Source organism: Vanacampus margaritifer, chromosome 16 (genome assembly GCF_051991255.1).
Source record: "Vanacampus margaritifer isolate UIUO_Vmar chromosome 16, RoL_Vmar_1.0, whole genome shotgun sequence".
Taxonomy (NCBI): Eukaryota; Metazoa; Chordata; class Actinopteri; order Syngnathiformes; family Syngnathidae; genus Vanacampus; species Vanacampus margaritifer.
Genome location: NC_135447.1, coordinates 18,681,332 through 18,706,068, shown reverse-complemented (window position 1 = coordinate 18,706,068; position 24,737 = coordinate 18,681,332). Strand labels below are relative to the sequence as shown.

The following is a 24,737-nucleotide window of genomic DNA, read 5'->3' as shown; positions in this document are numbered from 1 at the left end:
TCTAACCTCCTCATAAATCACATTTTAATGGAAAAAATATCTGCCTCAAATAAAAATCAAATATCAAAATTTTTAGAAACATGGTCTATGTATATAGAATTTTTTAACCTAATTCTGGTTACTTAATTCTGTCTGTTAGCGAGAGCCACTACATCGTGATAACTTACATTGATGTTTCTGCATTTGGCAATTTATTATTATATTATATTAGTATGGGATTTTTTTTAATGGGCTTTAGATGAACTGATGAATACACACACTCTCGCACGCACGCACGCACATACACATACTCACCCACATACAAAAAAAAGTGTATATATATATATATATATATATATATATATATATATATATATATATATATATATATATATATATATATATATATATATATATATATACGTGTATATGTATATATATGTATATATATTTAAAAAAAAAAGAAAGAAAAATGAGAAAAAAAAACATTTTTGTCAAATCAAATTCAAAAAATCAAATTGATGTCAAATCTAATGAACAATACTGAGCTCTCCTTAAAGAAAGAAAAAAAAAAGACGCTGCTGTTGAGTTGTTACCATCCGTGAACGACCTGGACGTGCCTGTGAGATGGTTACAGTTCCATCTTATTTACATTTTTCTACCACTTTTGCTACAGTATTCTGACTGATAAGTAAAGTTTTGCTGATTTTCTTGTAGCCTTCAACTTTGCCGTGTAAAGAAATTTTTTTATTTCTCAGATCTTGTGATATTTCTCCTTCATGTGGTGCCATTGCTAACAGCATGAAATGGTAAACCGTTTTCTTTTTTTCAACTGTCTGCTTGACACCTGTGCTATGAATTATGAGACTCACCTACACGTTCCTAGTCTAAAATTTGGGCTTTTTGGTCTTTGCTCTAGAGACATTATGTGGGGGTGTACTGATTTTTGCATCACCCTAATTTATATTTAATAAAACTGAAAATTTTGTTCTCTAATGTATATTATTAACCTTACTTTCATGTTATAATCTAAACAGATGTTATCTAAATTTAGTCTGGTCATCATTTTGGAAATTGTTTTTGTCTTCATTGACATATTGTTTAAAGTTGTATTTTTTGAAGGGGGTGTACTTATTGATGCTGAGCACTGTACATACCAGGTCAGTGGTTGTGGGTGAGGTGGTTCTACTGGAGTTGCATTAGAGGTGTCCAGGGGTCAAAAATCAGACTGGGCTCACGGTTGAGACACCGCTCAAGCAACACTTGACATTCTTCATGGCTTAGACTCTGAATCCTAGCCTGTAAGACAAACCAAAATCAAAATGAGCATTTATGGGTTCATCAGTATCTAATTGCGTTCAGTGCTTGCTCTTTCTAGCATTACAACTTGGTAATATTACAATAATAATTGTCTTTTATTGCAATCAGATGTACATGTAACTATCAAACACGTACATGTAAGAAAGGATAACATACCCGGTCACTTGCAATCCTCTGGGCCTGGACATTTTGGACTCTTGCTATGTCATCCTGAGACATATCGTCCAGTAAACCGCCTCGTCCTCTGGCTGTACGTGTCCCTCGACCTCTGGTGCGCCGAGCTCCTATCACACCTCTGCCTCCCCTACGGACATTTTCTCGGGATGCAGTATTAGTTGGCTCATATTCAGAATCAGTAGCCTCACGGGTCTTACATTCGAGGCTCTAACAACATACAAAAAAATAGCAAAATGTGACAATCGATATGCTGTTTATACTGACAAAAAATGTAACTACTACAGAGCAAAAATGAATGTAAATAGAAATTTCCGTAAAGCTTACTTGTATGTAAAGGAATATAAGAGTTTGTGTGCGTGGGGGTGAAATACAGGATGTGTGTGATGGACGTGGGCGTTTTAGGAATGGAATGTTGCCAACAAAGGATGCTAATTGCAGGGGGAGATGCAGAGCCGTGATAAGATCAAAGTATGTTGTAAACCACATTTGTTTTACACCTGGGCGGAAAAGTACAAAACAGGAGAAGCCACCCAGTGACGCTGCGGATGAAGATCGGCCAATGAAAAGCAAGCTAAAGTTAAACTGCAGAAAACACATAGCCAATAGAATAATGCCAGGATGCCTTTGTTTCTGTGTCATTTAAATATTGTGTAGTATAACTATTCACTGGGGCAACTCGGAAGAGACTACGTTGGCTGCTTGAGACAGAGACGTATAGAATTGTATGGGTAGGGACCCGGGACCCCAGCTGTTATGTATTAGATTTGAGTGTTAGGAATAAATCCACTCGTGTGTGAAAATGCCGGCTTCCTGATACCTTTCTATTGCAGAACGAGCATGCTATTGTTGGATGGGTGATAGTTTGGTAAGGTCACAAATTGGAGTCAGATTATTAACTTAAATTTATATTAATATAGAAATAAATTCCAACAATTTATGGTGACCCTGACGTGATGCAAGAGAGGTAAAAAAGAAGTCTGGGACTTCGAGAAAAACCACAAGAGTCTGGGACTCGAGGATCTGGGATCCAAGTCCACACCAGGTGACGACCTGATAAAGAAGCCATACCTCCGACCGTCTTTTCTCTTGGGCCCACAGTCAAATAAGGTAAGCAGATTCCTTTTCAAATTCTGCACATTGGCAACGCTAAATTATAAGAGAAAGGAGGAGCGGAACGGCGTAAAAGTGTAACAGTGTAGACATTAGTAGGGTATAAAATCTGGGATTTACCTACTAGAATAGGTCGCAACTATTCGTGGTTAGATACGGTGGAAAATCTGGGATTTACGTATCGATACGGTTTAAAATCTGGGATTTACGTATCAGTGTGGAAGCGGTGTGAATGTAAAAACTAAAATTGAACTGCAAGAGAAGTGATTAGGACACGCGCGAGTGGATTTAAGGATGGCAGAGAAGAGAAAGTGTGATGAGGGTCTCGGGTCCCCTGAAGTCTGGTCGGAGGTTAATGGTCATTACGCTAACCTGGAATCACAGTTGATTAGTGGAATAGAAAGTAAGAGAATTAAGAAGGAAAGAGACCGGTGTCAGAAGTTGTTTCGGAAATTAAAGAAGGATGAATTGTTTCGCAGAGAACCTGGAACATGGGATATGTCGAAGTTAGCGCGGCAGTTACAGGAAAAGGAGAGCAGAATGTTGGCAAATATTCAAGATATGGAGGAGGAACAGAGCCGAGTCGGATGGCGAAAGCGTCATAAACTTGGAAAAGAAGTTAAAGATGTAGAGAATGATAGACGGGGCATTCACCAATTGGCGACTATTGCGACTGCGCTGGCAGCGATAAGAGAAGAAAAGAAAGAGGAAAAGAGAGAGGATGAAGTGATTGATAAGGGAGAAAAGGCGGAATGTTTTAGAGGCGTTTATCCACAGTTGCCGAGCTCGGGACAGTATGTATTTGCGCCCCCTCCGTATCCGACGGCATCAGTGATGGCCCCCGTAGTCACTTTGGGGGGCAGAATGGTTTTAGATGTGGAAGATGACGGGTCACGGATGACGCCAGCAACAATACAGTTGATCGAACGGGCTGTGAATAATGAGAGGAAAAGGCTGCGGGGGAGTGAGTCGCCCGTGCGCACGTCAGGGGCGGTGTTAGCAGGAGACGGGGGCACCACTAGTGCAGGGAATAAGAGGACTCCGAAGCTGATAAGGGAGGAGGCACAGGGGAAGTTGTTTGATGGACAGAAGGTGCAGACTGAGGAAAGAGGGATGATAGAGAAAATGGTGACAGGAACACAGAGACGGGGGCAGGCAACGCCCAGCAACGCTGATCACAGCGAGGGGGAAGTGGAGAGTGATGAGGAAGGTGAGGTGATGTTACGTGAGCAGCGGCAGATGCTCAGAGCGCTGAGTGAGGAAGAGAGGAGGGGCGATAGTGAGGAGAGCAGGTCAAGGGGGCTGCTGGCACCCGCCAGCTGGGGAGAGAAACGCCCCTGGCGGAGATCGCGGAGGCGTTGTTTCGGGAACTGAGGGCGGCCTTTCCCTCCCCAGTGGATGTGATGCCAACAATTTTGAATTATGGGAAAGGTGTGTTGTGTGATGTTCTAGCGAGATTTTCGAAATCAAAATGGCCATTTGGTCTGTTTCTCCTCACTGCCTTTGTGGAGATGAGAAAAGTGCAGAAGTTAAGTGAATGGAAGTGTAAGTTGGTTTGAGACAGTGATTTGTAAGTGTAGGAAAGAAAGAAAAGACGGGTGGAAAGTAATTTTTTCCCTCCAAAATTCTTTGTCCTCAAAAAAGGGTGAAAAAGAATGGTAAGCAGGAAATCTGCATATTTTGAAAGGATGGGGGCCGTGAGCTGCTGTTTTAAGAAGGTGGTGATTTGTACTGTTGTCTGTTAAAATTAAATTAAACTAAATAAAAAGGACAGGGGGTGTGATAAGTTTAGTCCTCTCTCCCATTGTCTCCATTTGGGAGACTTGTAGTCTGTTGTGTGTGTGAATAGCAGGGGTCTTCTAGTCATAAAATCAAATTGTTCCTGTTATGCGGAAGGATATAGAGGTCTAGGTGTTAACTACAGGCCACTATCATATTATTTTTAAAATCAGATCCGTGTTTTTTATAGTTGAATAAGTAATAAAACCAAATTTTAATTGAAATAGACTTTTCATTTTTGATTGTTATATTTCCCCTGCATCTCTGATAACTTATTCGTAGGTGTGAAAATGATTTAACCTTTGTCTTTATCTGAGTCCCATTCTAGAAGTCTGGAAAGGACTTCCATCCAAGTGGCCAGGGTGACTGACAGCTGTCACATTTTCTTAAATTTGAGGTAACACGTAATGAAGATGTCTATGGTAGACATATGCGTAAATATAGTACTACTACTTGCTATAGTGTAGTGATCAAATTCAAATGAAACCACAAAATGAATAAATTAGGGGTTTGGAAAACAAAATATTTTGGGGGAATTTTTTATTTTATTTTTTCTTGGAAATTGAATGACAACAAGCAGTGTTCTCTTGCTATGATCTCATCTCCCTCTGTCTGTTCCGAGTGTATAAATGTTACAGGCAGGTTCAATCTTTAACTGAAAGGTGTTTCACTTGGGTGACTCAACCAAAAAGTGCTGGAAATGGAATGAACAGCATTCTCCTGCTATGCTTGATGTTCAGAGTGGAAGGCGAACTGAACAATGGTCACTTTCGGGGGGGGAAGTGACCACACGGACTGCGAAAAGGATGGTACACTGTAAATCCGCTCGTCCTGTGACTGTTCAATGACTCTTATGCATTGTTTGAGCATAATGTCCAGCAACTTTTTGAGCAGACAGGATTATCATCGATTCTGCCATGATGAACTTTTCCTGAGAACTCCAGTACACAAAGCCCAGTGCCCGCTTTGAACTTTGCCCTGATCGACAAGGACAGGAAGGAATATGAACTACAGTTGTGGACTCAAAGTTCTGGAATCATCTGAGTTTGGTGCCTGAGGTCGTATGTTGTATTCTGTTTGTAGACATTTGCACTCTGTACTATGTCAGAAAGGAGATGTGATCTCGAGCAACGCAGTTTCGGAAATTGAGAACAGCTTATGTGAAGTAGGGTAGTACAAAATTCAGTCTAATCCTTAAATACTATATTTTCCGTTGTTCGATGCTTGTTGAATTTGGCCTTCTATTTTTTTTCCCCATTTCTCTTTTATAACTTTGGCTTCTCAGAGTGGACTCAGATATGGAACACTTACGGCGAATTTGCTGGTTAAATTTTTAATTTTGATTAAGCTCAACAGCACTGATCTTTGGATTCCACGGGGAATGCACAAAGGCAAAGTTCCCTGCTGTGTTTTTACAAAGCCCCCACTACTCTGTAGAAGAGGTGAGGTTAGTTAGCATTTTAAGAATACTTTTTGGTTGGTTTAAAGTAGGGATTTTGTTTTGTTTTTCTGATTATAACTCGTTTCTTTTACTAGTTGAGATGGCAGATATTTGGAAGATTTGTGACCTGCAATAGATTAAGGGGGTTGTTTAAAAAAAAAAAAAAAAAGATTTTCTTCTCTTCCTGACCCTAAAAGTCCTCCGCTGCAGTATCTTAATTTACATCTGCTTGAGTTGTTTTTCTCACTTAAAGTTGCCTGAACAGGATTCAAATTTACATTACAAACTCTTGCCTCAAAGGCTTTTGTTTTTATGGCTCCTGGCTAGCTCAGCTGGAGATCTTTTTATAGTTCTGGTGTTGGCCAAATTGGCACAATTTGGTTGTTTTTCTAATCTACAGGACACAAGGTGTCTGTTTTTTTTTTTAAGCAGCAATTTGGAAGCGGCTGCAGTTTTCACATTCAGGTCTGAAATGATCAAAATTGATCTTTATCAGATGGGGGAATGACTGGTCTGTCTGTGTATGGTTGAAAAGGAAGTCTGATGTGAGAATGACTGGTCTGTCTGTGTATGGTTGAAAAGGAAGTCTGATGTGAGAATGAAGTTTGGTGTGAGGAATTTACAGGCAGCGAATGGGGAGGATTTGACTTGGAGGAAAAATAAGTTCTACAAAGATGACAAAAGACGACCCTTATAGCAGAAATACGGTAAGTATGTTCCATTTAAGAAACAATTGAAAAGTATAATTTCTAGAGCCCATGGAATATGCCATTTAGGTGTGGAAGGAACATTGACACACCTGGGTGACATTTTTTCATGAGACAAGTTGTTAAAAATGAACTGCAGTGTTTATTTAAGGTATTAGTATAAATCTCTTCTCAGACTGTTCATGGCCCGGCCGGACATGAATAGTTCTGAGTTAAGATGATGTTGTTTTTAAATGATTTACACTGCTATAATAAGAAACCAGCGTTAAAAATACAGAAATTTGATGTACGACAAAGAGCAACATTATGCTCAGGCATTGGAGCTGTGGATTGAGACCACAGGTAAACACCCAGACAGCTACCCTGAAGCTGAGATGATGTTCAGGACGGCGATGCTGAACGGCCTCCCAAATGAGGTGCAAGCGATTATGAGAATTGAAATTAAAGGACAAAAGTGGTACCATTACTCACAGTTGCGCCCGGCCCCAGACTTTGTGCCTGCCAATGGTGAGCTTAAAGATTGACTGCCCGGACGGGCAGGTCAAGATAGGGAATGTGACGATGGCAAGAATTGGATCAAAATCGGACTCGGAAGTGTCTGAACAAAATCGACGACGATGCAAATGTTTAACTTTATTGACTATTTTGTTTGCAGGCTTGTGCTTTGTGTGGACTATGTTAGCGTTTGAACATATGGTGCGGGATGATAGAAGTGATGGAACGAAAGGAGAACGAGTGATGGTGTATCATTCCTGTAATGGAACGGTATGGTATGAAGCAGAGCAAGATGGTGGTAAGACGCTGACACAGACACAACAACTACTGTTAAATCTGAAGTGTAAACAACCGACACAGGTGAACACTTGGGTGAAAGTTACATGGGAGTGGCCCTGGGATTGGAAACATCCAGGAGTCATGGTGTAATGAAAATGTGTCTTTGCCAGCAGGAATACCTCTCGCTCGTGCTGATGTTTGGCTGTGGTGTGGAGAGAGAGTGTTGTACGATAGGCTTCCCCCAATGCCTCAGGTAAGTGCGCCCTAGTAACGCTGATCATGCCAATTAGTGTGACAGCATTAGACATGGCTAGGATAAATTGGGAAGGAGTTAGACAGTGGGGAAGAATCCCCTTCCTTGGGAGGAAGAAAAGGGACATGCAAGAATGGTTGAATGCAGGAGACCCCACATACATAGATGCAATTGGAGTTCCGAGAGGGGTCCCTGATGAATACAAATTGGTGGATCAAGTGGCGGCAGGATGGGAGAGTATTTTTCTGTTTATTACAGTAAACAAAAATGTGGACCGGATTAATTATGTCCACTATAATGTCCAACGATTGGCGAACTTTACCACCTCGGCACTCCAGGCAGTGCACGAGCAATTAGCAGCCACGTCTCTTATGGCATTCCAAAATAGAATGAGTTTAGATATGGTGTTAGCTGAAAGAGGAGGAGTGTGTGGTATTTTTGGGGAGCAGTGTTGTACTCTGATCCCCAACAATACATCTCCTGATGGTCGCCTTACTAAGGCATTGGAGGGTCTGCGCACGCTAAGTAATAAAATGAAAGAGCATTCAGGCTATCATGGTGTTATGCGGATGTTGTTGTATTCCATGTATCAGATCATTGACTGTTAAGACAATTGAACGCACGTTGGGGCCACTACCGCCGGGTGGTCAGTATATGATGATCCCTCAGAAGGACCCCCAGGAAGCGGAGACAGCTGTGGCCCTCCGGGAGTCCGGGATGTGAGTATGTGAAGGTAGCCTCAGGGATCTGAGGCCATGAGAGAGAATGAAATTTTATACTGATTTTCTACTAGAATGAAAGTTTATACTGATTTTCTACTAGAATGAAATTTTTTACTAATTTTTAGTTGTTTATCGATTTTTAGCTCATGTTTAACAATAAAAAACAAGGTATTCGAGTGATGACCTCAGTCGTCTGAGGTCATGAGAGGGAATAAAGGAATATAAGAGTTTGTGTGCGTGGGGGTGAAATACAGGATGTGTGTGATGGACGTGGGCGTTTTAGGAATGGAATGTTGCCAACAAAGGATGCTAATTGCAGGGGGAGATGCAGAGCCGTGATAAGATCAAAGTATGTTGTAAACCACATTTGTTTTACACCTGGGCGGAAAAGTACAAAACAGGAGAAGCCACCCAGTGACGCTGCGGATGAAGATCGGCCAATGAAAAGCAAGCTAAAGTTAAACTGCAGAAAACACATAGCCAATAGAATAATGCCAGGATGCCTTTGTTTCTGTGTCATTTAAATATTGTGTAGTATAACTATTCACTGGGGCAACTCGGAAGAGACTACGTTGGCTGCTTGAGACAGAGACGTATAGAATTGTATGGGTAGGGACCCGGGACCCCAGCTGTTATGTATTAGATTTGAGTGTTAGGAATAAATCCACTCGTGTGTGAAAATGCCGGCTTCCTGATACCTTTCTATTGCAGAACGAGCATGCTATTGTTGGATGGGTGATAGTTTGGTAAGGTCACAAATTGGAGTCAGATTATTAACTTAAATTTATATTAATATAGAAATAAATTCCAACATATGTTAGCATGACAACTTTAGATGCTATGGCTAGTTGTTTGCAGCAAGTCACAATAATAACATAGCTACATGAGCATTTCTAAATACATTGAAGCAATTTTTGGTAACAACTAGTGATGCACTGAATATTCAACAACATCGGAGGAGAGGGGCGTCGCTTGGTAAAAAATGTCAAAAAAGAAAGCGCTGCCGAGTACTGCACTACACGTGAGCCACTATTTTTCCTGCAGCGCCTTCCTTTTTTTTCCTTTAATGAGAGCCCCTTGAGCGCTTCCACTTTTTCACTTGCATACTGGTGGCCGTGCTAAATTATTTAGCTAATGTTAGCACTATTGCTATCAACAGTTTTAAACAAGTAAACCCTTACCACTACTACAGATCTGTACAGGACGTCGTGTGTGACTTTGCAGGCCTATCCCAAAGCCAATTAGCTGGTGCAAAGAAATGTATTTATTTTTAAACGGTAAATATGTGAATGTGCCGATTTTAAGTGTGCCGCACCGTGTCCCGCTCCAAATAGCCTACAAATGCGTCATCCGCACCGCACCGTACTCATCCGTGCTCACCGGTGCGAACTACTGTACATTTACTATAAAGTGCATTTGCACCGCTAGAAAATGCTCAGTTGCTCACCCCGCGTTTGGGGTTTAATGTACCATTCGCCAACATGTCTCTGATGTCTGCAGTGTGGACGCATTTCAATTTATATTGTGCTTTGTTAAAATGCCCGTGCTAAATAGGCCTAAATATTTTATAATACAGTAATATTATAATTTTAATTAATTATAATAAATGCAATGACAATAAAAATAATAAAAAGCCGTAACACCCCCACCCAACAAGAAAGGGCCCAACCCTGGGCCCTTAAAACCCAGTGTGCTGATCTAATGTACCGCTGCCGATGTAGACAATGTGTCCAGCCCAACATTGTCCAGTCGTGTTGCGACTCAACTGAAGAGGCAGCGGATGGCGACATGGGAGAGCCCGCTGGAGACCTGGACAGCACATCGGTGACGACATCTGGTGCTTTGATGTGTCGGATCTCCAGGTTTTGCGACTGCAGGAAGAAGGCCCACCGCATCAGCCGCTGGTTCGGCGACTGCAGGCTGCTAAAGAATGTCAGGCGCTCATGGTCTGAAAAGACCACCACAGGACCACTGCCCAAGTACACCTGGAAGTGATGAAAAGCCCAGACCAAAGCCAACATTTCCTTCTTCGCTGAATAATTAATCTGATGGCAATTAAACTTCGTAGAGAAAAACATACTGCTCGATTAATCCCAGATTAGTCTAGCTGCAACACAGCACCAGCCCCAACCGAACTAGCATCCACCTCTATCCTGAATTCTCTGTCCCACTGCGGAGCAGCAAGAACAGGTGTATTTTTTATTTCAAATGCGCCTTTGAAATGAATCTCTTTACTCGTTCAAAAGCCTTTTGGCAAAGAGGTGACCAAACGTACTTATGGCTTGCTTTTATCAAGTCAGTCAATGGCGTTACGACAGTGGGGGGAAAAAAATAGGACAGAAGCAACGTTAGGAGCAGACCATCCCTAAGAATCACATAAGCTCCTCCTTGGTCTGGCTGTGGAAAACTATCAATCGCTTAAACCTTTGCCCGCACTAGGCAAACTTGGCCCTGGCCAACAACACGCCCCATATACACAATTCTGGCCTTAGCGAACTCACATTTAGCCCAGTTCACTGTTAAAGAGGCTTCAGCCAACCAAGTGAAAACAGCTCGGCAACGAGACTAATGTTCCTCCAAAGAGTAAGAATACACGGCCAGGTCATCAAGGTAAACGGCAAACCCTCTAGACCCTCAACAACCCGATTCATCAGGTGCAACCCAAAAGGCATCACGTTGTAAGAGTACAATCCACTAGTGTAATAAATGTTGCGATCGGCTTCATCCGCTCAGTAAGTGGTACCTGCCAATACCCCTTTAAACAAGTCAAATTTCATGTTATAGCAAACCCTCCACACACACACATTCAGGTGCGCATGGAGAAGGTGGACCCAAAGGCAAGGAGACAGGAATTGTGAACAAAAGGAGAAACTTTATTGAAAAAGTGGGGACGGGTGAGAGGACGGGGGGGCAGACGGGTCGCCGTGACGGGACCAGAGGAGCCTGGTTGTCATGACTTGGGAAGCTTGGCTGGACGTGGAGAACTTAACTGTGACGAGGATGACTAGACTGAAACAAAGACGACAGGAAACACAGACTCCCACACAGGACTTAGACACCTGACGTAGACAACGATCCCACGCCGACTGGACAAACACAACAGACTAAATGAGACACACAATAGGAAGAGGGCACCGATTGGGCGAAAACACTGGGAAGGGAACAGGCACACGTAATCAGGCGTAACAAGACAGGGGAAACAAGACAAACACCAATCCCAGAAAGACACAAACACATCAAAATAAACAAAACCCAAACATGACAGTTTTTCCCCACCAAGGGACGGCTCCCAGACGTCCCTAAACAAAAATTGGCCAAAATGGGGAGGGCGGGGACGGGTACGAAGGTGTGAACACTGCCCTTAGACAAAGCCAGTGTCAGAAGTCATTAACAGGCTAAAGACGGCTTGACAAAGTGCCAACAGAGCCGGATCAGGGGGTGACCACAAGGAATGCGGCGCCAAGGGCTGGATCCGCCTTGGAGCGCGGCGCTGGGCCTGAGGGTGGCCGCAGTGCTCACGCCGCCTGGGCTTGAATCCTGGCTTTTAGACGGCAGCAGCGGCAGAGCCGGGACAGTCCATATGTCTCCAGCTGGGTCCTTGGACGCCTCGAGGCGCGTAGGAGGCTGGTCGCCGTGGCAGGACGTGGGCGACTAGAGTGTGACGTGGGCGACTAGAGTGTGACGTGGGTGACTAGACTGTGACAGGAACCACAGTACATTGACATTGACACTGCCACAGGACTTCGACACCTGACATAGACAATGATCCCACACCAACTGGACAAACACAATAGACTAAATAGGCCAACACTAATGAGACACACCTGGGGAATAGGAAGAGGGCACCGATTGGTCAAACACACTGGGAAGGGAACAAGCACACAGGTGGACGTAATCAGAGATAACGAGACAGAGTAAACGCTCAGAAACACAAGACAAACACCAATCACAGAAAGACACAACAAACACACTAAAATAAACAAAACCCTAACCCATACAAAACCGAAACGTGACACACACACGCGCACACACACACACACACGCACACACAATCCTCCATATGAGGCCACGGAAAGTTGTCTGCCTTGGACACAGCATTGACTTTACAAAAATCCGTGCAAAAAGGTGGCGCATCATCAGGTTTTGGCACCAATACACAAGGCAAAGCCCAACTCGTATGGAGGACCAAAAGTGCAGAAATTAAATAAATAAATACGTCATTAAAAACATGTGTCAATAATTAATTAAATGTGTCATTTATTAGTTAATTATGAAATTAAATAGACCAATAATTAAATAAATATGTCATTCATTAATTAAATGTTTTTTTATTAATTTAAATGTGGAATTAAATAAGACAATAATTAAATAAATGTGTCATTCATTAATTAAATTGCCTTAAGTATTACTTATTTAATATCAATTAGTGAGCCTAGCACATTTTATGCTTCTGTCATTTTATCTACAATCTCCTGAAGCCAAAAGCCATGCATTGAAATATCGTCCTGAAGTTTAGGTTAGCAACTTGTTTAGTCTCTTTTAGAACATTAACTGGACTTTTTGGGGCTTTTGTTGTGCTGTAGCTACTGTAGTAGTTTTTCACGCATTTACTGCATTGCACACGACTATTGCTTCCTAATTTGTGAGACCACAGGTAATTGCCAAAAAAGAGTATGGGTATTTTATGTTCCTCCCCTCAGTCTCAAGACTGCAAGAGTCTTTACGCACAGTTGATGCAGAGGGAGTTCACATGAGACGATTAAAGTTGCGTATAACAAGACGACGGCAGTATTCTGTTGCTGGCCGAAATTCTTTGTGGCATATAGATGGAAACCACAGTGGTACTGGCAGAGAACCAGTGCATCTTCCTATAGATGTACAGTACTGTAATGAGAAGTGCTTTACAATAAAATTGCGTTTATTTGCGTGTGTGAGTGTGCGTGGTGGAGATTTTTTGTCCATGGTGGGGTGGATAGATTCAGTCGCTTAGTGGTCTACCTGACTGCGGATGGCAATAATAGAGCTAGTACAGTCTTACAAAGTTTTACCGCTGCAGTATGGGCTGCCTTCAAGAGTAAGATCTGATAAAGGAGAGAGAGAATGTAGATGTGGCAGAATTCTTGATCAGGAGCAGAGGTACTGACAGGAATTCGCACATCACAGCCAGAAGCGTCCATAACCAACGGTAAATATTATGTTTGGCTCATACAACAAGCACTGAATGTACTGTACCTCTTTAGCATATGCCACACATAAATTAACACCTTGTCAATATTATCCTAAACACAGAATAGAGAGGATGTGGAGAGACGTTTATGAACATGCCCTGGACCTCTTCTATCAGATCTTCACTTCATTTGAAGATCAGGGAACATTGAATCCAGACAATGAAGTTCATCTTTTTGCACTGCACCGGATCTTCCTTCCATTAATCCAGCAAAGCCTCAACTCTTTCCGAGATGCCTGGAACTTTCATAGTCTGAGAACTGAACGGAATCAATCACCACAACAATTCTGGAGAAGATACAGAAAGCAAGACCCTATTGAGGATGCTGTTGAGGTAAAAGAAAGACACACACCTTTTCAACCGCAAATTAACTGAGGAAAAAAAAGAGCCGGGAAAGTAGTGATAGACTAAATGAGCAAAGGCATCAACATGTATCCCATGCAGAAAGTAACACCTCAGTCGAGCTGTGTCAGTGTATATGTCATTTTGAGTCACATGACCAACAGACATTATCAGACCACTTATTGTCATTTTAATCTGCCACAAACAATATTCTATTAATATCACAGTATTTTGTACTTAAATAGTAATTTCACAATTGTATCTTTATCAGACACTATTTTCCTTTATTGTAGAATTTTGTACATTTGTTTTTGCACAGTTACCTTTTACTCAATATGGCCAGTATGGTTGCGCTAATAATTAATAAAATGGTTAAAGAAGTTTACTCCGTCTGAGATCATTTGACTTTCTGAAATATGAACCAAATTGACATGTGTAAACTTTTAATATGGGCTGCTACAGTGCATTTTTCAAACAACCATGTGGCAGTATGTAGTCCCCTACTGGCTAATGACAGCAACAACATATTACTGTACTCTCCAGGGAAAAGTGTCACACACACTTTGTGATCTCATCTACACATCAATACTTTAAATAAAATGAGTCCTAGGTCAGTGTCTTCACAAAAATGAAGAGACAAAGTAATGTAGCGATAACAATGCATCCCTATACTGTTACAAATCTCATTTGGACAATCCAGATACTTAATACTTTTAAGTACGCAATTGATCATGCTTGTCCTCCTTTCAGGTGTATAAGGACTATGGGATTGACTGGAACGGACCTCATGCTCTTCATGGTGGCACTGTGTTAGTCCCGGAGATTGAGCTGGCCCGTGAGCTCTCCGATGAAGAAGTTGCCATTTTGCCAGCTCCACGAATTTCTGTTACTGAGGCAATCAGATCATATGTAAAGACTGCAGGTTTTGGAACAAATCATACCAGACTGCTGGCCAAACCATGCTTTTATTTAGCATTATAAAACATCATGCATGACCAATATATATATTTTTTAATCAATAAAAGGTTTACTTTTAAACTGTAATAATTACTTGACATTAAAATGTTAACATTGTCAGCTGAGAGAAACAGAACTGTTTGGTTAGTGAAAATATTTTTTTTTTTGTTGTTTTTTAAAAACAAAAACAAATATCAAATGCTGCAGTTTGATTTTAAAACAAAAAAAACATTTTCAGATACTGAATGTGTGGCAATTGAACTGACCTACCGAACAGTGCATTCAATAACATCTGTCTGAAAAAAGATTAACGGATACTTGACTCATTTTAGCCATTTTCAGCACTAAGAAGATATGTTGTCTATAATTAATGTCATTATTTTGTATGTAAAATTAAGACATTGAAAAACATTTTGCCACATACTGTCAATTGAATGACATCACAGGCTCACCGGTTTCCTGGGTTCGGTCATGTGACATTATCAAATTGAGCCACAATTGGTTGTTTAGCAGTTTCTTGAGAACATGCTGTGGCATCCTCAGTCAACAGTAAGTTGCAACATGTGTTTTTAAAGGTTTTAATTGTACATTAAAAATAATGATGTTTACCACATTAATTTTAGACAAAATATCTAAATATCAAGTATCCCTCTAAACAAGCCAAAATCCAGTTTGTGCAGTATTTATCGCAGAGAGAAGTGCTTGCTCAAATTCCAAGTAGCTTTTGAAATGAGCAGGCAGCTTTAGTGTTTCAAAGCATGTGGATGACGGAAAGTTTCCTCCAGAAACCTCTACTTTTAGTTCAGGAGGAAGCATAGACCAGCCTACCCAGAAAGTCAGCAGCTTGGTGTGTCTGATGAAGCTGAAAGTCAAAATGGATTTAAGATGACCTTTATTTCCACTTAAATTTATCATATCTCTCAATGAGACACAGAAGCATTTGTTAATACTGTAGAGCAAAGCATTGGGCAAAAAGATGTTATACTGTACCATTTTCAGTAAACATCCTTAGAAAGCCAGTGATGCGGCATATGGACTCTATGTCAAAGTCTTCATCAATGTCCTCAACTGGCTATGTGATTTTTTCCAGGACCATCTAAAAGAATCATTAAGCAAGTATTTTAAATGGAGAACTTATTTTGGTGGTCACATTCTTGGTCAATGGAAATATAACCAGTTCAATACAGTGTTCATAAAATGTGCATAATAAAATCTTTAGCACAAATTATATCAACCCTTAGGATCTTTAGACATTTTAAAATAATGTACCCCTTTTCCCCCCTCCGTGAGTCATCACCTTATCGTGGTGGGGGGGTTTGCGTGTCCCAATGAGCCTAGGAGCTATGTTGTCTGGGGCTTCATGCCCCTGGTAGGGTCACCCATGGCAAACAGGTCCTAGGTGAGGGACCAGACAAAGCATGGTTCAAAAGACCCCAATGATGAACACAAACTTTGGATCTTCGTTTCCCTTGCCCGGACGCGGGTAACCGGGGGCCCCCCTATGGAGCTAGGCCTGGAGGTGGGGTTCAAAGGCGAGCGTCTGGTGGCCGGGCCTATACCCATGGGGCCCGGCCGGGCACAGCCCGAAAAGGCAACGTGGGTCCCCCTTCCCATGGGCTCACCACCGGTGTAAGGGCCCAAAGGGGTCGGGTGCGCAGTGAGTTGGGTGGCAGCCAAAGGCGGGGGCCTTGGCAGTCCGACCCCCGGCTACTGAAGCCAGCTCTGGGGACATGGAATGTCACCTCTCTGGCAGAGAAGGAGCCCAAGCTGGTGTGCGAGGCTGATAAGTCCCGACTAGATATAGTCGGACTCGCCTGCACATACGGCTTGGGTTCTGGTAGCAATCCTCTTGAGAGGGGCTGGACCCTCTTCCACTCTGAAGTTGCCCACGGTGAGAGGTGCAGAGCAGGTGTGGGCATACTCATTGCCCCCCAGCTAGGCGCCTGTACGTTGGGGTTTACCCCGGTGAATGAGAAGGTAGCCTCCCTCCGCCTTCGGGTGGGGGGACGGGTCCTGACTGTTGTCTGTGCTTATGCACCGAACAGCAGCTCAGAATACCCACCCTTTCTGGAGTCGTTGGAGGGTGTGCTGGAGAGCGCTCCCCCTGGGGACTCTCTCGTTCTGCTGGGGGACTTCAACGCTCAAGTGGGTAATGACAGTGAGGCCGTTATTGGGAGGAACGCTCCCCCCAATCGAAACCCGAGCTGTGTTTTGTTATTGGACTTCTGTGTTCGCCACGGACTGACCATAACGAACACCATGTTCAAACACAAGGGTATCCATATGTGCACTTGGCACCAGGACACCCTAGGCCGCAGTTCGATGATCAACTTTGTAGCTGTATCATCGGATTTGCGGCCGTATGTGTTGGACACTCGGGTTAAGAGAGGGACGGAGTTGTCAACTGATCACCACCTGGTGGTGTGTTGGCTCCGATGCCGGGGTAAGATGCTGGTCCGAGACCCAGACCCAAACGTATTGTGAGGGTCTGCTGGGAACGTCTGTCAGAATCCCCTGTCAGAAAGAGTTTCAACACCCACCTCCGGCAGAACTTCTCCCTTGGGAGGCGGGGGACATTGAATCCAAGTGGACCATGTTCCGCGCTTCCATTGTTGAGGCGGCCAATCGGAGCTGTGGCCGTAAAGTGGTTGGTGCCTGTCGTGGCGGCAATCCTCGAACCCGTTGGTGTACACCAGCGGTAACAACATCATCTGAAATAAAATACTGATAATAACACAGTGTAAAAACAGTGGCTGACTGATACATGTAACTGGACCGAGTAACATTTAATAAACAAAGAAAAAAGTGCTCAATATTTGTGTTGACTGAAATTCTAGAATAACATCCTTAGTAATTAATCCAGATAAAAGAAGAATGGTTAAAATAGAATTCAGCTTGGACAGGCTCCAGAATGCCTGTGACACTCCTGAGAATAACCAGTTAAAAAAATTGATGGCTGGATGGTTGGTTATTTCATTAGTAATCAATTATACATTTTGGATCTCATCCTCCTACTCAACAATTCCATATGATACTTGATTGGTATAAACTTTAATGATGCATTTGTGATATACCTGTATTACTTACCAGTAATCCCATTCTTGCTGCTGTTTATCGAATGTGAGAAGTTCCCGTTCACTGTCCTCATCGGAGTCTCTTACATCCATCTTCATCCTCAGTGGTTTCCCAGATGCGTGCTCCCTTAGCAGACTCTTTGTACACCTTGGCAGCTTGAGCTGGTTCTTTAATAAGCTTCCATTCTAAACAACAATGATAATAAAGTTACTGTATCTGTTTCAGTGAGTTAGGCATGTTACATGCAGATACATATATCCACTCAGAACTCTACAGAAAAGGAGAATAGTTATGTCTATACCACCAACAAATTTGTGAAACATCTTTAGATATTGTTAAAAAGCCTAGATAGATAATAAAGGTATACTTGACTCATTGAGCCATTTTCAACGTTAACAAGTATTTTGTCCAGAATTAATTTGATAATTATATTATTTTTTGTATACGATTAATACCTTTAAAAAATATTTTTTCCACTTTCTATCGACTGAAGATGACATCACCTGTGCTGAGGTAACGACCAATGCACAGGTGATGTCATCTTCAGGCGACAAGCAAATTCATTCTGGACAAAATATCAACTTTTTACTGCTGAAAATGGGTAAATGAGTCAAGTATCCATTTAAAGGAAAAATAGTATTCTGAACAAAAAGTAAATACTTTAAACTAATCAAGATCATATACTTTAAAACCTAGTTGCATGTTTTGTGGATAACCGAGTTTGTATTACACACAATTGTAGAGAAATTCTATTGTGATGCCAAACCTTTGTCTGTGTCTTCGTAATTCAATTCATCAATGTGAATCTCTGCTGGTAGTGCTGCACTCTCAGCTGATGTTTCAGGCCTCACTTGAACACTGCCATTGACTGTGGCGGTCTCCATCATTTTCTTCACTTTGGCCTGTCCCTTGAGCTGATTCAGATTCCTGCATAGGTGTCCTTGAAGTGAACAAATTAAAATGACCATACTCCCTTTATTGTATGCGCAACACTCTAAAATTGTCATATGTTTAAAATAATAATAATAATAATAAGCTATCTCTGCACTTATGTATAAAGCACTTACCCATTGCAGCTCAGTCTGTGAACCTTCATTTCCGAAAAAGTCACTGCCTTTTCACAAGTGAGACAGTTCATGTCCGGCCCGAGACATGATGTGACCTCTCCTAAGAACAACAAATTGCTTTTAATTTAATATAAAACATTTTGATTATATATTAAACTTTAGTCTGTGCACATTTCCATACACAATCTAAGGGTAGATTCTGTTGAATTGGACGTATGTAGAGTGTAGCCTGTCCGATCATTGTTGATGGGTCTTTCAGGTAGGCAAGAGTGTATCGAGAGCTGGGACACGGAAGCAATACAAGATTTCGACTGCGAGTAGATCCTGCAATCTTTAGGAGTTCAAAACCTCCTCCATCCTGGAGCTTTAGAAATACTTCTATCAGTTTATTTCTTAACACCATGGGATTATGGGGTCATTCCCTGTGAAAACAAAATACTGGCATATTTGCTCAGTTATAAGTGAGTCAAATATGCCTATAAAAAACATTATTCACAATGTGAACATCAATTAAGTTGGGAGTCAGACTTGTACATATGCATATGACTCTAAATTGAAATGCAGAGTAAAACTAATAATACAAATGATATATGGAAAAAAACTGACCTGAAATTGTTATTTTCTGCTCCCCAAGCCCCGAAACAAAGAGGTGAGCTTTAAGCGGCATGTTGGGTACTTTGTCTGTCTTGTGGTCAGCCAAACAGCAAAAGGTGTGTGTAGCTTGTTCTATTCATATGAATTGGGGTTCGTCTCGCCTTCCCTCTATTCGCACCACAACCACCATGATGACCACCACCATATGGTGCAAAGAGCCTCGCTATCTCGGCTGCAACAGAGAAATATGTCACAGCTTCATCTTTTATCTGGGATAATTCTGTCAGCTAACATCATTTTGCCGTAGCTAATTAGTTATCTTGACGTTACTTGTGCACCTTTAATGATTTATGTATTACGTACATACAGTAATCATAATGAACCTATTGAAAACTTTTTTTTTCCCAACTACAACGTAGAAGCACAAGTGATATTTACGTTACCTTGGACAACTGTTGTGGGTTTTCTAGAGGAAGTAGCAGGTGTCTGCTGTGACTGAGCAGCCACCGGAGGCTGAGGAGCTCGGGATAGAGCCTCTAATTTTTTTTTTTTTCTGGAGAGCTCAGTATTGTTCATTCGGTAATTTTACAGATTTGACATGTCATCATCATTGCTCTTTTTTTTTCTTTGTTTTGAATGTGGGTGAGAATGTGTAAGTGCGTGTGTGTGTGTGCGTGCGTGCGAGTGTATTCATTAGTTCACCTAAAACCTATTAAAAAATCCCATACCGTTCACCTAAACCAAACACTTTCAGCCAGAGTCGTGAAGCCGTCAGGAGACCCGAGGAAGGACCAAAGAAAAGAAAGTAAAGTAAAATCCAGTACCGACCAGACACCACCCACAAGGCCACCAACCAGAGTCCTTCACCAACCCCAGAGACATCTAAATTCCAATAAATCAGGGAGACCTCAAGAGACCAAAGGAGAGACTGAGGAAAGGAAGGAAGGACAGACGAAGCAGAGTGAGATCCACAGACACCAGCCTCCACCGATTCAATGACCTGAGGAAGAAGCAGATTGTGTCTGAGTTTCGATAGATACTGGTGTGGCGGATCTGGCATGCATGAAAATCTCCACCAAAGAGGGGAGCTGTCGACCCCTGCCAGGACAGAGCAAGCGCAACACCTCGGGGTCCCCCAGGCCGCAGCAGCACCAAAGGACAACCCCCGGGCCCCGCAGGGGCCACCGGCCGGAGAGCAAACCCAGGAGCAGGAGCGCCCCCCACCCCAACACGGCCCGCGCCCCCAACCCAACGCAGAAGGACGGCCGCCAGGCACCCCACCGGTCCACAGCCCCCGCTCCTCCCATCCACCCCAACCCAGCCCCAGCCGCCCCCAGACACCCTCCCATCGCCAGCACCCACCCACCCAGCCACCAACACCCCCCGCCCCCACCAACCGGCAGCCCCCCAGCCCCCGACCCCCCCGCACCCAGGCATCAGCGCCAAAGAGGGGCCGAACAGCGGAGCGGAGAGGGCATCCGCGCCTACCCCACCCCCCACTGCGTGGAGGGACGGAACACCGGGGGCAGAAGGGGAGATGGGGGCACCGGAGGACGGGCGGCACCCCCGAACCCCAGGCCCAGCGGGGAAAGGCCCCGGTCTCCAGCATTTTTTAGTGAAAGCTAACCCTGGTACTGAGTAACTCTACCCCTAAGCCTTGAATGTGACCCCACCCAGTGTATATACAAGTGTGTGTGTGTGGTGCATTGAAATTGGAAGCAGGTGAACCGGAGCAGAGGGAAATTATATCCCCACGCTCCGATCCACCCGCCTCCCAGGCATGTTAGTGAGTGTATGTGGTGCATTAAAAAAATTAATGGGGGGGGGGGGACACTGACAGGGGACCGCAGCACTGCTCTATACTGCGGTCTGCCCCAACCAAACCCCAATCCACCCCACCGGGACCCCGGTGGGCATATGGGACCAGCCCGGCGGGGTGATAGGGCTCACCCCCCGGATACTGGGGCCCACCCGAGGTGCCAGGGGGTTCACCAAAGCGGGGCGGGCACAACACCAAACAAACCACCCTCCCGGCCCCCGGAGCGCCGATACCCGGGCTACGGATGGAGGGGGAGGAAGGCGGACAGGGGAGGGGGAAGGGACGGGGGAAGGAGATGACAAGAAGGGCAAGGGGCAGCGGCAGGGCCGCAGAGAGAGGAGGAGGAAGGGTGACGAGGGAGAAGGGACAGGGAGGCGGAGGACAGGCGGGGAGAGGCTAGGAGGGAGAGGCAGCAAGGGGGAGGAAGGGAGAGGGGAGAGCTAACACACGCACTGTATGTGTGTTTTAACAACGTATGTTTTTTTTTTTTTTGGGAGAGCTCAGTATTGTTCATTCGGTAATTTTACCGATATGACATGTCACCATCATTGCTCTCTTTTTTTTTTGTATGTGGGTGAGTATGTGTATGTGCGTGCGTGCGTGTGAGTGTGTATTCATTAGTTCACCTAAAACCTATTAAAAAATCCCAAACCGTTCACCTAAACCGAACACGTGAGGCCGTCAGGAGACCCGAGGAAGGACCAAAAGAAAAGAAAGGAAAGTGAAATCCAGCACTGACCAGACACCACCCACCAGGCCACTAACCAGAGTCCTTCACCAACCCCAGAAACATCTAAATTCCAACAAATGAGGGACACCTCAAGAGATCAAAGGAGAGACTGGGGAAAGGAAGGAAGGACAGATGAAGCAGAGTGAGATCCACAGACACCAGCCTCCACCGATTCAATGACCTGAGGAAGAAGCAGATTGTGTCTGCGTTTCGATAGATGCTGGTGCGGTGGATCAGGCATGCATGAAAATCTCCACCAAAGAGGGGAGCCGTCGACCCCTGCCAGGACAAAGCAAGCGCAACACCTCAGGACCCCCCAGGCCACGACAGCGCCAAAGGACGACCCCCGGGCCCCGCAGCGGCCACCGGCCGGAGAGCAAGCCCAGGAGCAGGAGCGCCCCCCAACCCAACGCAGCAGGACGGGGCACTGCAGGCCTGCCAGGCACTCAACCGGTCCACAGCCCCCCCCCACCTAAATGGATACAATTACATGTAAATTGGAAATGGAGGTCTGTGCTTTTGATAGTATTTAGTCCAGCAGAGCCTTGAAGGCCTTGACCACACATCACTGAAAGAGTGTGGCGTCACATCTGCTATTCATTCATTCAATTTCAACATCTCTTACAATGCAATGTAAATGTATTTAATGAAAAGATACCGTTTACAACAAGAGTTCAAGTACAGTCATTGTATTAAGAGTCCATAGCATGTACATTTGAGGCGGCAGCAGCAGCTTTGTTGCGATCATTTGTGTTAACGTGGGTGTAAACTTAAGAAAATATTACAGATAAGCTGAGAGAACTATTCTTGCCTTCAATCTGTACAGTCATTCTTTTGTACAGTCAGACACATTGCGCGATAATCTACTTCTGGTGCCACACACATCTTGTAAAATCCTCTTAGCATTTATTGTAATTGTTGTTCACAGAGAAGTAGGTCCAGACTGGAGGCTTTTATCACAGGCTTCTGTGTTCACAGCACAGTGGCAGAATGATTTGTTTTCCACGCTAATCTCCCGTGAGGTTCTACTCATAGGACATCTAGCCTGACAAAGAAGCAGTTGATCCACTTACATTGGCCTGTTTTGCTCTCATTGACGAGTTGGATGAATTTTCCATGCCATCATCTGGGGAGGTATTCTCTTGGAAGTCTACTAAAGTTCCTGCTTTGTAATGCCGCGTCAACACTATGAATGAAGGTGTCAATCATTTGCGTCATGTGAGGTGTAAATGGGTCAAAGGATGGCTGTTGGGCCCCTGGCCGTTTAAAGTAGCCATTTTGGTTGCTTTGTGCACAGATCAGCCGCTCCTCAGTCGCGGTGACATTCAGGAAGTCTGTGATAAGCTGGAGCTGAGGGAGGAGAGCCCTCTGGAGATCTTCATAATACAGCACCTGAAGGTGACGTCCAAACTTCAGCCAACTCAGTGCATGCGATGCCCACCAGGGGGCGTAGCTGGAGACAAATTCGGGCCATTCTGCAGTAAAACAGCATAGCAGGGGATTTAAAAAACAACAACAGAATAATCACAAAAAAACAAAATTCTACTGTATTAATTTTTGCTGTATTCTTTATTCGCTTAACACATCTGTTTCAAAGTTCTGAGATTTAGGGTTCGAGTCTTGGCTTAGACCCTCCTGTGTGAAGTTTAGGGCAAGCTCTAAATTGTCCATAGGTGTGAATAACTGTGTGAATGATGTTATGGAAAATAATTATCCAGCACATATTAACATAAGTTTATAGCCTAATGTATTGTGGACATCTGTATTTTCTTGAACAATGGGCTTTTCATTTCTTGTACATAAAGCAATACCAAAGTGACCTTGACTGATAAGCCTGCTGGGAACAGACTGCTTGCTTTCCTGTCTAGCTGACCCTCCCTTATCCTTACAAATTCCTAACTAGGTAGCATAAAGAATCTTCCCGTGATTCTTACTGCACACTCCCTCACAGACCACTATCTTGTAGACTGCTCTATTAGACTTGTGTATACTTGAAGCATCAAATATATAGAAACCAGTGGTGAGCGGTGATAATAAGCTATTAATGCGGTGCATAACCAAGCCCCTCAATAAAATCATTGAAAATATTTATCTGTCACGGTCCTCTATTATAACACCCAATTTCTACTGCTTTGGTCTTACATTCCTGTGTAATTTGTCCAGTTTTCCTCGGAAATGCCGAGAAAAGCCGACAGCTTCTTTTGCGCATGCGCAATGAGAATGGGTTTACGTGTCCTGCTTCATTATTAAAATTAAGATTGTCCTCTTTTTTTCTTTTTTCTTGGAGAGCTCACTATTGTTCATTCGGTAATTTTACCGATTTGACATGTCATCATCATTGCTCTCCTTTTTTTTTGTATGTGGGTGAATATGTGTATGTGTGTGCGTGCGTGCGTGCATTCATTAGTTCACCTAAAACCTATAAAAAATAAAAATCCCATACCGTTTCCCTAAACCGAACACTTCCAACCAGAGTCGTGAGGCCGTCAGGAAACCCGAGAAAGGACCAAAGAAAAGAAAGGAAAGTGAAATCCAGCACCGACCAGACACCACCCACCAGGCCACCAACCAGAGTCCTTCACCAACCCCAGAGACATCTAAATTTCAACAACTCAGGGAGACCTCAAGAGACCAAAGGAGAGACTGAGGAAAGGAAGGAAGGAC

The 24,737-nt window shown here is 43.5% G+C and overlaps 2 protein-coding genes across 9 annotated transcripts in view; both read right to left on the bottom strand.

Moving 5' to 3' along the window:
- The window catches only part of LOC144036736 (uncharacterized), a 62,429-nt gene extending 39,224 nt beyond the window's left edge, over nucleotides 1-23,205 (bottom strand). For 2 of the 8 annotated variants that reach the window (XM_077547589.1, XM_077547590.1), the window contains exons 1-11: nucleotides 19,537-20,697; nucleotides 18,931-19,406; nucleotides 18,630-18,803; nucleotides 17,876-18,048; nucleotides 17,329-17,499; nucleotides 16,086-16,183; nucleotides 15,779-15,884; nucleotides 15,617-15,650; nucleotides 9,970-14,720; nucleotides 1,456-1,603; nucleotides 1,137-1,278 (exon numbers count right to left, since the gene is read on the bottom strand). In XM_077547589.1, the coding sequence (XP_077403715.1) occupies nucleotides 1,165-1,278; nucleotides 1,456-1,603; nucleotides 9,970-10,340 (633 nt within the window). In that variant the 5' untranslated portion in view covers nucleotides 10,341-14,720; nucleotides 15,617-15,650; nucleotides 15,779-15,884; ... (4 more) ...; nucleotides 18,931-19,406; nucleotides 19,537-20,697 and the 3' untranslated portion in view covers nucleotides 1,137-1,164. Of the gene's footprint in view, nucleotides 1-1,136; nucleotides 1,279-1,455; nucleotides 1,604-7,492; nucleotides 8,288-9,969; nucleotides 14,721-15,616; nucleotides 15,651-15,778; nucleotides 15,885-16,085; nucleotides 16,184-17,328; nucleotides 17,500-17,875; nucleotides 18,049-18,629; nucleotides 18,804-18,930; nucleotides 19,407-19,536; nucleotides 20,698-23,146 lie in introns of those variants that run through there. The other 6 variants (XM_077547591.1, XM_077547595.1, XM_077547596.1 and 3 more) reach the window with 6 other exon arrangements.
- wscd1b (WSC domain containing 1b) overlaps nucleotides 22,695-24,737 on the bottom strand; it is a 64,390-nt gene continuing 62,347 nt past the window's right edge. Inside the window, exon 10 of the mRNA XM_077547588.1 lies at nucleotides 22,695-23,548. Coding sequence (XP_077403714.1) covers nucleotides 23,196-23,548 — 353 coding nt within the window. The 3' untranslated portion in view covers nucleotides 22,695-23,195. The remainder of the gene's footprint in view (nucleotides 23,549-24,737) is intronic.